This window comes from Sceloporus occidentalis, unplaced genomic scaffold (genome assembly GCF_023333645.1).
Source record: "Sceloporus occidentalis isolate IW3139 unplaced genomic scaffold, rSceOcc1.0.p SCAF_6, whole genome shotgun sequence".
Classification (NCBI taxonomy): Eukaryota; Metazoa; Chordata; class Lepidosauria; order Squamata; family Phrynosomatidae; genus Sceloporus; species Sceloporus occidentalis.
The window spans coordinates 68,711,153-68,727,821 of NW_028316986.1; the positions used below are offsets into that span (position 1 = coordinate 68,711,153).

General features: G+C 40.0%; 1 protein-coding gene across 1 annotated transcript in view; it reads right to left on the bottom strand.

Moving 5' to 3' along the window:
- CUNH1orf198 (chromosome unknown C1orf198 homolog) overlaps positions 1–16,669 on the bottom strand; it is a 35,179-nt gene that overhangs the window by 16,768 nt on the left and 1,742 nt on the right. Inside the window, exon 2 of the mRNA XM_089529954.1 lies at positions 515–565. Within this exon, the coding sequence (XP_089386080.1) occupies positions 515–565 (51 nt within the window). The remainder of the gene's footprint in view (positions 1–514; positions 566–16,669) is intronic.

Here is a 16,669-nt window from a genome sequence, read left to right on the forward strand (position 1 = left end):
TCCGGAGGTCGTGCCAAAGCCACACTCCATTCCTAAGCACTGGAGTGCAGCTTTGGTGCAGCTTCTGGATTCTTGGGATGCATGCATCATTTAAATAGCATACCTCCAAAGAGACCCGAAGCAGTTTTATTTTGGCAGTCTGTAACAGGCCTTTTCCTAACTGGTTCAAGATCCTTCTAGTTACTGGAAGAAAATTTCACAGAAAGGACAGCAGATAGCATTCTACCACAGGAGCTATACAGTATTTTCACTTAAAAAAACCCAGCTGCAATATTATCACCTTTTAATTACTGAAAAAGTAATGAAATAGGCTACAGTTACACAGAACTTTGACTACAACTCCCACAATACCTCAGCCAACATGGGCTTCGGTATTTACTTTGTATTATGTATTCACTTTGAACAATTGATACAACATGACTGTGGTGTCAAAACTACTAGTGTTAGTCCAGGCTGCTAAAAGTCCCAAAGTGAACCAAAATCACAGAGGAATAAAACAGATTAGCAAACTTACTTTGGTTTCCCATGAGAAAGGAGCAGAGTGCTCATCTTGCCAGGTGATATCCTGAAATAAAAATAAGGGATAATTATGTACAAATAAGCACAATACTTGTAAAGACCAAAGAGATGGAATTGTACAGTTGTCTGTAAGACAGAAGGATTTTACGGAACACAGTTTATTTTGGATAAGAGTCAGGAAATGTAAGGTGGAATAAAAGTGGGATAAAAGTATAATAAAAATTTAAAAGCAACACTTTGGGATGTGGAATATTTCCCAATCAGTCCCAAAATCTACCCAATGAAAGTGATTTCAGTTTCCCTTAAATAGGGGCAACCAACTGACAATGAGAATGGTTCACGTCTTTGCTGCCTCATAGGATATTTTATGTTCCAATATATAATATTGGCTGGGACATAAAAAGTATCCCGATAGCAAAATGCAATAGATTTTGGGGGAGATTTTCTGTCCTAGTCACATTTTGTTTGTAGGGGAAAACAAATGTACATGGCAAGCAGTTTAAACTTGTAATAGTTCACAACTATGCAGATTAACATAGCTAAAAAGAATGCATAAATGGTTAAGTCTAGTTCTGTGTGAATTCTGAAATATAGTATCAGATTTGCCTCATTACAGTGGACAAGGTTTAATTAGCTAACAGATGAAGATACTGAAGGTAGGAGACCCTCTTAACAGGCAAAATCTAGAAGAGATAGGATCTTACTATGTACATGACCTTAATAAATAAATCCAGAATTTAATGCAGACTGGAAATCCCTGAATGATGAGACACATCTTTTTGGAATAGTATATCCACTTTGTTCTAAAGCTGATGATATATAAGAAGACAGTTGACATCTCATTCTATATCAAATAACCCTTACACTGAAGGACTGTAGGATTTATGGACATGGACATTTGAATAGCCATCATTTCATGTTTATTACTTCAAATGCCTTTCAGAGTTTGCTCAGTAAGTGAAAAGGTTTTGCCTTTGTTTTTAGCCTCTTTAAGCAGAATCCTTCTGTGTTATATGTAACTCAGAGGTCATCCACAGGTGAGCTAGTCAGAACCGATGATAATGATGATAAATGAAGCTAGACTGAATTCTCCTCTGCCCGGTGCTGAAAGGAAGAAAGCCATTTCAGATTTATATTTTGACTCTTCAAATGTTAGAATGCTCTGAATCTAGCATAGTCTATTGCATTAACATGCAGAAGCCTGCTAGATATCACAGAATTACAGTACATCACAGTGAAGCTACAACTGCTGAAGAACACTTTCATTAGGTGCATACGTATACACAGCAAGACAATTTTATTATGGACACTGCACAAGTCCTTTTTTGTATTACACATGAGGATTTTGTTTGGTTTTGTTTTTAGCACATTAGTGTATTATTTTAGAATTTTAAAACATTTTTAGTGTGGTGTTTTATCTTTCATTTTTGATTGTATATGTTCTGATGTATTGCCCTTTGGTGGAAAGGGGTTATAAATAAACACTGCAGAAAATATGCAGGAGTAGCTGTGTGGCCATTTAACAAATCAAAACAAAAATCCATCAGTGATACTTTTATTGGCCAACCGAAATGCACATTATACTTGCTGCAAGCTTTCGAAGCTCCATGGGCTTCTTCATCAGACAAGATGTTACAAACCAAACAGGAAGGAAAAACCAATTGGAGAGGTTAGATGCCTGCATGTTGTTTCAATCCTTAGTAAAGATGGTATGCTAGGGAGGATGCCTTTTTTGTTAAATGGCCAACACAGCTACCCCTGCATGTTTTCTGTATTGTGAGATACCACATTGTAGCTGCAACAGGGAGTCATGAAGAGTGGCCTGTGGACTGGGACCTCCAACCAAGGTAAAACAATTTTTTTCTTCTTAAATTTGGTCTTAATTCACATGTTTTACCTCTACACCACCAAAATGTTCCTCATGCAAAAACATGGAGACCCAGAGGAGTGAAGACAAGAAACCACCCAAAGGGAAGGTAGAGTGAAAAAGACCAGTGAAAAAGTGCATCACTCAAAAAGGGAGGAGAAAGAGACTGAAAAAAGTAAACAGAAGGAAAAAGAGCACCAGTATTGCAGGGCTATGGGGTTTCTAACCCTTGTTGAAGATGGATACTTTAGAATAAATCCCTTAGGATATTTGAATAATCAAAATGGGTTTTTCTCTTGTCCCCAACATGCAAGAAGTGGAGCCAAGGAATTTCGCTTTTGTTTATCCAGCAGTGTATTTAAGGAGCTGGAGCCTCCCTGTTGGCTTCTGCGCATTTGAGTTCATGACAAAAATGCCATGCACAAACAAGAATTCAGTCACAGCGCTAACCTCAGCAGCCAGCTGTAAAACATAAAAATTCAGAAAAGTATGCATTTAGCACCGACATCCAGCAGCCTGTAGGGGGAAAGGCACTGGAATTTTAAGCTGAGGGAAGACACTGGTATCTTTCTTTCCTGATAGCAGATGACATAAATCCCAATCAGATCAGCCATCACAGCACTGAAGAGCCAAATAGCTGCACTGTTATCCAAATCAACACAAAAGATTTCTCTGTTGGCAGCTCCACAAGCCTTACAGTAGCAGCTCTATCATGAAACAGGCATTTTCTAATCATATTGTGGAAAGAAAGAAAATACAGAGACAAAAAGAAAAGAGATGGAAGCAGCTTTAACATGTCAAAATCCTCAAGAAATTTTTATTTGGGGGGGATGGGGTAGGGTGGAAGCATCCTCAACATTTATTTCAAGACATCTTTTTTTGTCAACTGGGAGGCATTACAAATTACTATAAATAACTATGTATATGAATACATTACTGCAAATGTGCAGTGGGAAATATGTAGCTCATGCATTATATGCATGACATACAATTATGCAAGCACTTGTGTGCCAGGAATATGCCTGTTACAATCATGTGTGGGGTTCCATTCTTTTATGTTCCCATAGCAGTCCCACACATTTTGGAAGGCAAACCTCCAAAACAAACATAGAACCTTGATTATACAGAGGTGATAACCAACAGTCTCCCTGTTCTGTCTGCCTTCCAACACATGGAGCACAACAACATGGATGTGACAGGAAGTCGAATTAACTTGAATGCCCCCATACTCCCCTCAAACAATCCTAAATGCACAAGGAAGGAAACACCCAACCACCCAGGTTTACTGAGTTTTAATAAATGCTCAGTTATTAGAACTTCCCAACCAATACTTGTTTTGCCAAAAGCACAATCTGCACATACAGCAGAATATACCTGCACTGAGCCTTTGTGCGTGAAGATAAGGCAGTAGTACTGGGAAAATTACAATACAATGATGATATCATCTGGCCTTCTCCCCCTAAAATTCTGCAAATGGCGAATGAGAATTGTGTATTAAAAGCCTCACCCAGAAGCACACTAATTTGAGATAAGGCTTCCCAGCCAAGCCAAAAATGAAGATCACCAGGTTCTTGTTCCTGCCCCTTTTCTTTCAAGGAAGACCTCTTTCCCTCTCTCCTTTTGGATATAGCAGATCAGGAACAAGCTAGAAAAGGTCAACTGTTTGCCAGTTTGGTAGCTCAAAGACAAGGGGGGCATCCACACTATGCAATTATAGTGCTACGATTCCATTTAAACTGCCATGGTTCAGTCCTGTGGAATCTTGGGGTTTTGAATTTAGGAAGGAGCACTTAGGTCCAAAACACACTGCAGAAATAATCCATTTTGAGACAGCTTTAGCTCTCCTGGCCACTACAGCACTATAATTTCTTAGTACAAATAAACCCAAGCTGTGCTGACTGACATTTTACCTCCAAAAAGACAAGGCAGTGTGATATAAGAATGTCTTCAAAAGGCAGAGACTACAGGGATATTGGTCAACTTCAGCTTTCCTACCAACTGGGATCTAAGGAGGGATTAAGGAAGATTTCTATCCACCTTGGCCACCATCCAACTTCTTCAAATTAAATACAGTTGTCCCTCCACGTTTGCAGCTTTAACTTTTGTGGATTTGATTATTTGCCGTTTTGATTAATATGTTCTCTCTAGGAATCTCTAGGTCCTCCAGCACAACTCTGTGAGAAGTTGACCATAGAGTTGTGCTGAAGAACCTAGAAGTTCCTAGAGAAAACACTTCTCTAGGCATTTGTAGGTCCTCCAACATGATTCTATGGTCAATATCTCACAGATGTTGACCACAGAGCTGCACTGGAGGACCTAGAGATTCCTAGAGAGGTGTCCTTTCAGGTAAAAAAAAATGTTTTTTTTAATTTGCGGTTTTCCACATTCACCCCAACCCCAGCGACTGTGGAGGGACCACTGTACAACCTTTTAGATAAATGATGAAAGCCAAACCTTGACTGAATTAAAGGTGCTGGTGATCACATTTAAAGCCATAAATGATTTCCATACTTGAGGAAGCCTCTCTCCTCATATATATATATATATATATATATATATATACATACATACACTTGGCCAAGAACTGAGGTCTGCTGGAGGACTCTTCCTTTATGATTTTCTGGTGGGGCAGCACACTGTGGGAGGACATAATGGGGTGCAGTGGCACCCCATTAATGGAATATCTTCCCCTTAGAAGGATGCCTGAAACCAATGTTGTTGTCATTCTGATACCAAATCAAATCATGTTTTTTTATGAAAGCCTTCAGGGTCTAATACATTTTATCCTACCTACAGATGTGCTATGGCTGACAGTATTTTAAATATTTTTAACTGGTTTTTAATAGTCTTTAAGTACTAAATTTAGTATATTTTTAGCATTTTTTACTATCATTGTTATTTATTGTCCTAAACAAATGTTAATGTTCAGTGTTTTAACTTTATAAATTTAACTGTTTTTAAAAACAACTTTTATATTTATACTGTACTTTTTATTTCAGCTTTTAAACCTGTGCTGTTTTAAAATATGTTGTTAACTGCCTTGAGTCCCATTATTGGGAGAAAGACAGGATGGAAATGATATTGATAATAACAATGATTTTAATTGTACACCATCCTGAGATCCTCAGATATAGAGTGGGATACAAATATTTTAATAAAAATAAATAAAACATTGACAACAGAGAAGGAAAGTGACCAGTCCATAAGATGCAAATGGAGTTCAGTGTTTTTGCCATCTGTGAATTCTTGAAAATTTAGGTAATCTGATGGAGAAGCCTGAAAAGTAATGGCAAGCAAGAATATCATTCAACATGTTGACAGCATGGGACAGGAGAGATGCAATCTTACCCTAAAGCAGTGCTTCTCAATTATTTTCTGTCATGCCCCCCCTAGGAAGAAGAAAACATTTCGCGCCCCCCGCACGACTGTAAATAGTATCATTTGTCTATAAAATTGTTATAAGTACACCTCTGCATAACACTGTATCCTGAGCCTCGTGCCCCCCTTTACGGAGCCTCACGCCCCCCCTGGGGGGCCCTAAAGTAAGGTTCAGAAGTTGCACTTCCCATGTGCTTAGATCAATCTGGAATTAATTACAAGTGTCACTTCTTTCAAACTGTATGTGGTTGCAAAATTCAGATGGAGCTAGCTTGCCATATGTCTGGATACTCAGGAAAGCTGTTTTGACAGCCATTGCCTTAAAGGAGTGCAAACCTATCACAATGATGCTGCATAACATGAATCTCATCATAGTTTTCCTCCCAAAACCCTGCTTGACCATATTTTTAAGCAGGATTCTGCAATAACAGAGAGGGATGAACCAGTCTGTGGTGAGAAAGATGAGCACAAGGTTCCCTCCCAGTGCTTGGAATTGAAGGAGAGATGGGGAAAGAACATTTTAAAAGACTATAGTTCCCAGAATCCTCAGTGGCCATGCTAGCTAAGTGATTATGGGAGTTGTAGTCCTAAAAAGTGTTTTTTCCTAAGCTCTAAGAAAAATATCATGAAGGGGACAGGTAATCTCTGTTCCCCAGCCTGTGACTGGCCTTAGCTCTGTGTCTGCTGGATGGAGGCAGTGCCAAAATACAGCTCTACTCCTTTCTGGTTCCAACTATAAGGGAGGGCAGGTACAGACTGGTTTCTGCTCCTGTAAAACTGTAAGACTGCTCTGGTAAAGTCAAGCTTTTGTGCCTCAGCCACCTTGCACTGCCTGTGAGCTAGAGGGTGAGTGGTAAAGGCAGTTTGGTTTGTTCTGGTCAAACCTGTCAGGCTGTTGGAGCTTCAACCACTTGGTAGATGCATATACAAAGAAAGTCAATCCTGTTTGCCACCTCATACTAGATCTGAGCTGGAGTGAAATGGTTAGGGTGCATGCCGCTGTTCTGAAACTTGTACTATGAGGCAGCCATGTGTCCTGGGGCCCTTTCATGCTACATGGTTCTAGTGCTATGATTCCAATTTAACTGCCATGGCAATATCCTATGGAATCCTGGGGTTTGCAGCTCAATGAAGCAAACCTCTTTGGCTAGGAATTCTAAGTTTGTCCATGCCTTCAAATCACCAGTCAACGTATAGAGATCCCATACATTTCATAGGGTTTTTATAAGGCAAGGAATACTCAGGAGTGGTTCTGCCAGTTCCTTCCTCAGAAATATAGTCTACAGCACCTGGTATTTGTTGGTGGTCTCCCATCCAAGTACTAATTTGTATCTTCCAAGTTCAGATGGGAATTGGTGCCTTTAGGGAATTTAGGCAACTGAGAATTCCAAGTACCCATCCCTAAACTGCAAATCCCAGGATTCCACAAGATGTTTCCTTAATGGAATTATAGCACTACAGATGTGTAGTGAAAGGGCCCCTGGTCACCACAAATTTGGGTTGTCCATCAAAAGTTTATCAGGCCTCAGTTTTTATTTTATTCAAATGCGCATTTCTCATCTGGTGACTACACAGAATCATAGAGTTGGACGAGACCACAAGGGCCATCAAGTCCAATCCCCAACCATGCAGGAAACCACAATCAAAGCATCCCTGACAGATGGCCATCCAGCCTCTGTTTAAAGACCTCCAAGGAAGGAGACTCCACCACACGCCGAGGGAGTGTGTTCCGCTGTTGAACAGCCCTTACTGTCAGGAAGTTCCTCCTAATGTTGAAATGGAATCTCTTTTCCTGTAGCATGTGTGTTGAAAAATCATCCTGACCAAGGCCTCCAACACTCTGCTCTAAATCTGTTAAGTTTCTGTAACAATCTACAGGCATACCTCAGTTGATTAAATAAATGGAGTTCCTTGGTGTTACTGTTTACAAGAAAAATGGGTGCCAGAGGCAGAAATAATATGGAAAGAATAAGGATAAGATCATACACTACAAAAAAGAAAAGCAGTTGAACATGTTTTATTCAAAACTAGCAATATGCATGTGTGAAATAAAACCATCAGGTTAGGTAAGCCTTGTAAAAGTAAGGAAAACAATTTAAACCATCTGGAGATCACTTAAAAAGCTTCTTCCAAAATGCATCCATGATTTTTTTTCTTCACCAGCCTCTATTTTACTTATTTTCATTTTGGTAGGCAGAACTATAGAGCTTTGCTCCCTTAACAGGCTGGTCAAGCTAGTGAGGCAGGCTTATTCGTTTTTCCCTTTCTCTGTTTTGCTGTTCACATATACTCAATAAGGAATTCTGGAGCCATCTCCTGTTTACTTTGCCTGATGTAGCGGGACACATACAGCTACTGTAGGATCAGCTAGAGAAGAACCCCATCCTTTCCCAGGTGATGATCAAGCTTTATTGCATTGCTTGGTGCAGACATGCTGCTGCATCCTAACACAGAAAATATGTGCTTCTCCATGTTTCCTTGACCATCTTCCCAGTGACAATACTGCTATTAAGAAAACAAAAACCTTTCAGCTAGACAAAGGACAAGGAGGAAAAAAGGGTGGGCAGATGAAAAAAGACTATAAAAAGGAGCTTCTTTGTCAGAGTTAAAATAATTGTGATTGTCACCAAAACAAACTAGAGTGACCTCACTTTGTCTGCATCTGCACTGCAGAAATAATCCAGTTTGATGCCACTTTACTATGGCTCAATACCATGGAATTTTAATTGTAGTTTTGTGAGTTTAGCCTTCTCTGTCAGAGAGCTCTGGAGCCACAATAAACTACAATTCCCACAATTCCACAGCACTAAGCCATGGCAGTTAAAGTGATGTCAACCTGGATTATTTCTGTAGTGTGGAGACAGCCCTTGTCTCACATTGTTACTGGATAGTTCTTTCTGACCTTTCTCCCTGGAAGCATTTCAAGAAATTGCAAAAGTTTTTCTTTAAAAACCAAACAACAGTCCTTTCCCCACTGATAGTACTGTCTCACACTCTCCCAAGAATTCCAGTCAGGTAACTAACTACATTGCCTCATGGGAATCGTGGTTTAGTTGCTGAACCAGCAGTGTGTCAGGCTTGGAAAGGTTACCTTTTCAGACCACAACTCCCAGGAACACTCAGACAGTATGGTCATTGCTGTTGAAGGATTCTGGGAGTTGTGGTCCAAAAAGTCAATGCCAACATACTAATGGAACAGTAAAGACATGGAAAGCTTGTTTCTGGTTGCTGATACATGCTAGCAATAGCATTTACATTTCTACATAGCTTCATACTGAACTAAGCACTCCCTAAGCAGTTTGCAACATATAAGCCAACTGCCCCCAACAAGCTGGGTACTCGTTTTACCAACCTACAAAAGGATGGAAGGCTGAGTCGACCAAGGAGCCCTTTAGGATTAAACTCACAATGTTGTGGCTGAAGTACTAGCATTTAACCACTGTGCCACCAGGGATGCTACACATTCTAGTTTGCTCATGTGTTCATTCCTGATTTTAAAACTGTGCTCACCTTTAAGGAAACAATGATTTCATCAAGCTTGATATCAAATTTTGTTGATCAGAAGTACTGTTTTGTATCATTAATTATTCACTATGCAGGCACAGGATTACTGTATATATTCATGTATAAGTCTAGAAATTTTAGTTAAAAAATGATCCAAAGCACTGAGTTGACTTATCCACAGGGCAATCTAAATACTGTACTTTAACTCTTTTTTTTTAAAGGAACTATCTCTTGGTGGAAGACAAGAGTAATCTGTACTAGAAACACTAACCCTGCTCTACTCTTTCATCCATCCAACCTTTAGTGTGAGAAAAAACATTATGATTGCTGAAATTGTTAAAGTTCTTTGGCATTGTTTTTCTTTGATTCATCCTTTTTAGGGTTTTTTGTTACACGCTCCTAGGTTTTACCCTCAGGTTATCCATGGGTCATATCAAAATCCTTAATTTTGGTCCCCAGAATCTGCTCTCAACTTATGCATGAAGTCGATTTATAGTTGCGTATATACGGTACAAATGCAAGGCAGAAATAATTGAGACAATTCTCTCCAGCCAGTTGTTTTACAGAGGTTGTGGCAAGTCTCACAAGGCTTTAAAGCAAGCTTTAGGGCAGGGGTTGGAATCATGCACCCACTCTCAGGTCAGGCTGCAAGCTTTAACAGCTCTAGTTAGCATAACCAAAGGAGGAAAAATGCTGGAAGCTACGGTCCAATAAAATGTGGAAGGGTGCATAATTCTAACCTTACTTTATAACTTCCTACAAAAAAGGAATGCATTATTTTACCATTATTCTATGGAGAGGGTTTGTAAAATACCCACACTCTGTGGCAGGACAATGGTGCAAACATGATTTGCTTTTAAATCAATACACACTATCATTGGGTAAATTACATGGTCTTGCACACTTTGAGAGAAAGAGAGAAAGCAAGCAAGTCACTCATAATGAAGCCTGGTGTCTGTTCATCACAGCTCATATAAAGAGCTGTGTGAGATGTAACACTGCTCCTAGTAAATAGCTGGTTTTGAACTTCTGGTCTACTGAAAGCAGGCAGAGAAGCATATTAATATTTCTAAATATTGGGGGGGGGGTGACAAGAGGGAATACATGCTAAACTTATGCAAGTTCATATTCTGAAGTTTGGTAGCACCACTGGAAAAAAGTTATGCTATAAAATATACAGTGTCGTTTAGTCAAGGAATGGAATAATAAATTAAGAAGCCTACTGGGGGAAATTACCTGGTTTTCCACAGTGGTAGAAATGCAATGTGCATGATATTTCCATAGCGATGTCTCAGATTGCCCCCTGAAGGGAGCAGCTATGATGGTGGGTGGGTGTGCAAAATGAGGGCACTGCTCCCAGAAAGTAAGAATTCCTCTCCCCTAAATGAATTTCCCCCAAATTTTCTGCACTGCAGTAACTTTAAAGGCTAAGTTATGGAGGGGATGCAAACACAGCAAATATAACAGTTCTATGTGTCGATTATTTTTAATGTCCCATTCTCTGCAATGCAAGGTATGAAAGAAAATTTCATTTGGGGACACAGAATTCTTCCTTGAGAAGCAAAGCCCTTATTTTGCTCTCTCTGCAGCTTCATCCTTGCACCTTTCCACCTCCTTCCAAGAGCTAGAGCAGGGGTACACCATGTTCTGACTACTGGAAGGACATTTTTTTGTGATCTAGACCTTAGCAGGCCACACCAGTGTATTCGGCTATTCCCATCAGTCAGAAATCACTTGTAGACTGAGCTTTTTTGGAAGGGGGGGCATAGTCTGTTTTCACAAAAAGCCTCTGCTTTTTCTCAAGCAACTTTTGTTTTGTTTTGTTTTTTCAAAATGAGTTTCAGGAGATCCAGGGGGCAAGGGATGTACAAGCTCTACCCCAGTGAGCAGACATGGCCCCAGAGTCCCACCTCTGACTATAGTATGTATTCAGAGATAGCCATGATGGCAATACAGCAAATTAAAACAAAATCCAAAATCCACAAAACATTGATACCCTTATTGGCCTGCCAAAATGTATAACACACATAATGCAAGTTTTCGAACCACCACTGGCTTCTGCATCATGCAAAAGATGTTATGAAATCATACAGGAGAACGAGTGATACAAGTATATACTAATACACACACACACACACACACACACACACAAGATACACTCATACAAGATTGACAATATTAGAGTCACAGGTTCATATTTTGTATAGCTGTATAGGATATTTTGTATTGCTGTAGCTAAAACCTTTTTTTGTTTAGGCTATACTTGGCTGAGGTTTACCTATATAGTGTGTAAAAGTTTTTCCAGATGTAACAGCACAGAGACCGCTTGAAGAATTCAATGTTCTTTACGCAAGAAAGGGGCCTGTGGCTTCACAAGGGACACCGCAGATCCCAAGAGGAGTTACTTTACTGATGTTCATGGAGTTTAAATTTTATTTTCCTTTGTCTTGGTCACCACATGGGCAAGAAAGGCATGGTCTTGGCCTGCACTGAGATCCCTCCAAACCATCTGATGTACAAGAGAGACAAAATTTAGGCCTGTGACTCCAACGCCATCACTAATTTTTCCTCCTGTATGAATTTTAAGCATCTTTTGCCCAACTAAGAATCCAGTAGAGCTTCAAAAGCTTCCATTATGGGTTTTGTGCATTTTGGCTGAGCAATAAAGGTATCACTCCTTTGTGGATTTTGTTTTACTCTGACCTATAGGTTTACATCATTTTATAATCTTAAGGCAAAGATTCCACATCTGATGCCACATTCTAGTCAATGGTGCAACAGCATCTAGGGAGAATGCCAGTGACTATTATTAGTTAGAAATACTAATCTAACTTTAAAATTTTGCTATATCGGATCTTACACTTTGAATCTGACTTGCCAATAGAACACAGAAAGTCTCCTGCTCAATGTCAAAACATTGAAATCCTTCTAGAAGTGTATGTGTTGTGTTATGTTCTGGATAGGCCTGTATCTTAGCCAGTGCTTTCCTATCCAGGCCACAACTAATGCAAATGTGTAGCTGGGTGGGCTAATGAAAAACACAGTGGATAAGTTAAACATTTTTTACACACTTAGCAGCAAAGCTTGGCAATTCAGTGTAAGCCAGCCTGTTGAAGAAGTGGCCACCAGCCAATTCACAAGCTCTGGTTCAGTTTCGGTAAATTGAACAGAGTAGGGGGGTTAAACTACAAGGGCAGCATCATCCTTAAACCAGTAGAACAGGCATAAAGACTTGTTGCATTATGCTAGTTGTTGTACAAGAACTATCAAAACACTTCACCTAGTAAATTAATAGTGTGTAAGCAGAATCAAAGTCCTCGGTGTGACACCTGAGCAAAAATGAAAATGAAATTTCTGCATGCACTAAAACTGACATGATGCCAGCAAAACCCTATAATAATTCTAATGGAAACAAGCCCTGCTACAATACCAATGATATGTTAAGGAGAAATGGGCACACTGACAGTTATTTTCCATGAAAGCCGCTATGTTGGTACACTTTCAGCAAGAATATATAGCATCATCATCATCATCATCATCATCATCATCATCATCATCATCCTATATATAGAGGCATGTGTTCCATTTTCTAGTGCTTTTGATTCAAGGATCAACCACGAAGAGCTAAGAACAGGAAAACATAAAAACCATTTACACATAGGGCCATTACATTTTATTTTCCACACTCTTGTTTTTCCTGGCTCCAGAGTATCAGTGGAAAACGTGACTTATTTTTTAGATGATGTCTTAAAGAACATCAGAACCTAAAATGCTCACCATTATTAAACTACCAGGTTTTCCTGAAGAAGCACAAAATGGGATGCCAAATTCCTTTAGACAAATGTAAACATTCCGGCAACTCTAATTTTAGCAATAATTTCCTATGGTCTGTTGCAAAGTATGTTTGCTGTCAGTGGACCCTCTTTATAAGTTATCCTGTGGGTAAATGTTTTGGCTAATGAGAGTATATTCTTTTGTTCACTAGATTTCCTCCCAGCCTCGCCCCCCCCCAAAAAAAATTATCTATTCACATTTTTCATATTATCTTGAATGTTGTTGTTAACTGCTGTCAAGTCGACTTCAACTTGTGGTGACCTGTGACTTAGAGACCTCCAAGTCCCCCTATTCTCAACAGTCCTGATCAAGTCTTGTAGACTCAGGCTTTCTTGACTGTGTCTATCCATCTGGAATGTGGTCATCCTCTTCCTACGGCCTTCTGTCTTAACAATCATTATCGTCTCTTCTAGTAGATCATGTCTACTTTTGATACAATCAAAGTATGACAATCTCAATTTAGTCATCTTGGCTCTTAGGGAGAGTTCAGGCTTGATTTGGTTTAGGATCCATTTATTTGTCTTTTTAGTAGTGCATGGCATTCGTAGAACTCTTCTCCAACACCACATTTCAAATGAGTTGATTTTCTTTCTACCAGCTTTCTTTACTGTCCGGCTTTCACAACCATACAGAAAAATGGGAAATACAATGGCATGAACAATCTTTAGTATTCGATGATGTATCTTAACACTTCAGGAGCTTATCTAGTTCCTTCACAGCTCCCCTTCCAAGGCCTAGCCTTTTTCTGATTTCTTGATTGCAGGTCCATGTTGATTAATGGCTAAGCCAAGGTATGGAAAACCTTGAACTATTCCAATGTTTTTATCTTCAACATTTCTTCCTAGTTCACACCATCTGACTTATCTCACATTCAACAACTATAACTGGATATCCTATTTCTTGAACTCTGGTGGTTCTACTCTTTCCCAAAATACAACTACATATTGGGAAGAATATCCTACCAAATCAATTGTTGCAAGCTGTGGTTTGGGGAACATAGGGATTTGTAGGAATTGTATAAAGAAAAAGATCCATCCCATGGGATGACCAGCTCCTCAAAAGGTAGCTTACATGTGGCAACCCAATTCCCCTCACAACACACAGTCATGGGAGGGCCTCGTATATCAGGCTCAACAACAGGGGGGAAAAGTCCAGCGTCACAGCCAATATTGTAAAGAGACTGAGCACACCAGATAACAGTGTCAACATGCTGGAAAGTTTGAATTATGCTGCTCTAGTAGTACTGGACATTTAGAAATGTTAAAAAGACTAGCCATGCACAGGGTGTATTTAGCTATACTTGCAGTTTCATTTTACAATGTTTTTCTCTGCATCCCACAGATTTAAAAGGAAAAGGGGTGATAAAATTTGTATTTCATCTCTCAATAGCCATTCCAAGCCTTTATACAAGTTTTTACATAGCACAAATAGACCACCAAAGCACAAGGTAAAGGTTTGGGAAATTATTTGGAACAGTGGGGGACAGAAGGTCCCACCTGGGTGTAAACATGCTCAATGGACACAGATCACTGTGGAAAATTAACCCAGAAATTTGGAGAGTCAGGGAAGAGCTGAACAGAAGCACTTCACATGCAAGTTTTTGTTGCAGATCCCCTCCAATCTTATATGTAAAAATATTTTAGCCTGTCTTTGACTATTGAATACTGTACTGCAAGTAATCCCAAGCTCTTCCATACTGGGCTCTTTTAGATCAGTTGAAACTCCCGAAGCCTTGTTTTAACAAGCAGAGTAAAAATGCAGCACGCAAAACAACAACAAATATGTGGAACACTATCTTGTTAATGCAGCTTTTCTGCTCTGTTCAGTTTGGCTAAGCGACCTTTAACTCTCGTGCTAGAAATGTAGTTTGCTCCCTCTCTTCTCCTTTCATCCTCCGTCTCTTCAAACAAGCATTTTTAAAAAGTGTTAGAAATAGTCCTACCACATTTTTCAATGCATTTCATGTCTCTGATGCCTCTGAAAAGACGAATTCCTACATTGTGATCCAACTACCTATCTCTAAATGACACAGAAGTAGACTGAAGACTATGAAAGCTCATGCTGCCTATTTCTTTCTTTCAGTGAGTCTCAAAAGTGCAAAAAGATCTCTCCACATAGTTTACTGTGGTTTTTAAAAAAACACAGCATGTCTAGGCTGCCACTTTGTTCATTTTCAGAAATTTAACACATGGTCAATATCTTTGCCACTCTCAGAGGTGGCAATCCTAAAGAAACACCCATAAAAAACAATTTGCTCCTTCTGTTCTGATCATGACCTCCTTTGTACACAGCTCTTTTGTTCTGATCATGACCTCTTTCATACACAGCTCTTTTGTACAACTGGCTGAAAGTAACTTTCACAAGAGATTATTTACAATAACAGCTAAAAGCTATGATACACAAGAAAAGAGATCCTGTAATAAAAGTGAGTGTGCATCATCAGCAATAAAAGGAATAGTACCAGAAGAAGGTTTTCAAAACCAACAGCCTACACTTGCAGCTTCTATAATCTTTGTTGTTGTATGCCTTCAAATTTCCAACTTATGGAGACACTAAAGTGAACCTATCATAGGATTTTCTTGGCAACTTTCTTCAGAAGGGGTTTGCTATTGCCACCCTGAGGCTGAGAATATGGGACTTGCTCAAGATCACCCAGTGGGTTTCCATGGCCAAGCTGGGATTCGAATCCTGGTCTCCCAGTGTCCTAGTCCAGTGCTCAAACCACTACACCACACTGGTGCTTCTACAACCTACTGGGGAGGAAATTTGGAGTACTTTTAGTATCTGTATAAGTAGAAAGTAAAGTTACTCTATAGGCTCTGGAATCATCAAGAACATACATGAATTTGCAATCCTAGGCACTCTTTGGTCACAGTAAGTCCTTCTGTAGGACTTGTTTCCTCCAGAGTACCAAATAATGGTGCATGTCATCTACTCAAGAGTTGTTGTTGTGTGCCATTAAGTCCTTTTTGATTTACGGCACTGGGTTTTCTTTGCAAGATTGGTTCAGCAGGGGTTTGCCCCTGAGGCTGAGAGAGTGTGATTGCCCAAGGACGCCCAGTGGGTTTCCATGGCCAAGCAGGGAATTGAATATTGCAGTTGAATATTCACATCACTGCACCACGCTGGCTTGGTGTATATGTGTGTGTTGTGTGCTTTCAAGTAGTTTCTGACTTATGGCAACCCTAAGGCTAACCTATCGTGGGGTTTTCCTGGCAAGATTTGTTCAGAGGGGATTTGCTCTTGCCTTTCTTTGAGGCTGAGAGTATGTGACTTGCCCAGGGTCACCCAGTGGGTTTCATGGCCAAGCGGGGAATTGAATCCCAGTCTCCAGAGTTGTAGTCCAACATTCAAACCGCTACACCACACTAGCTCTTTAAGCATCTCTTATTAGTGACAGCACTGTTGCACAAAGAGTGTGTGTACAGCACGCCCGCGCCATACGCAGGCGTGCCATACGCGGCCTTGAGCATACGCGCTCAAGCCGCGGGGCGCGCGCAGGGCGGAAGGGGTGGCGCGTCCCATTCAATTGAATGGGCGCGTGCACCTGTTGCGCCCCGTGCACTC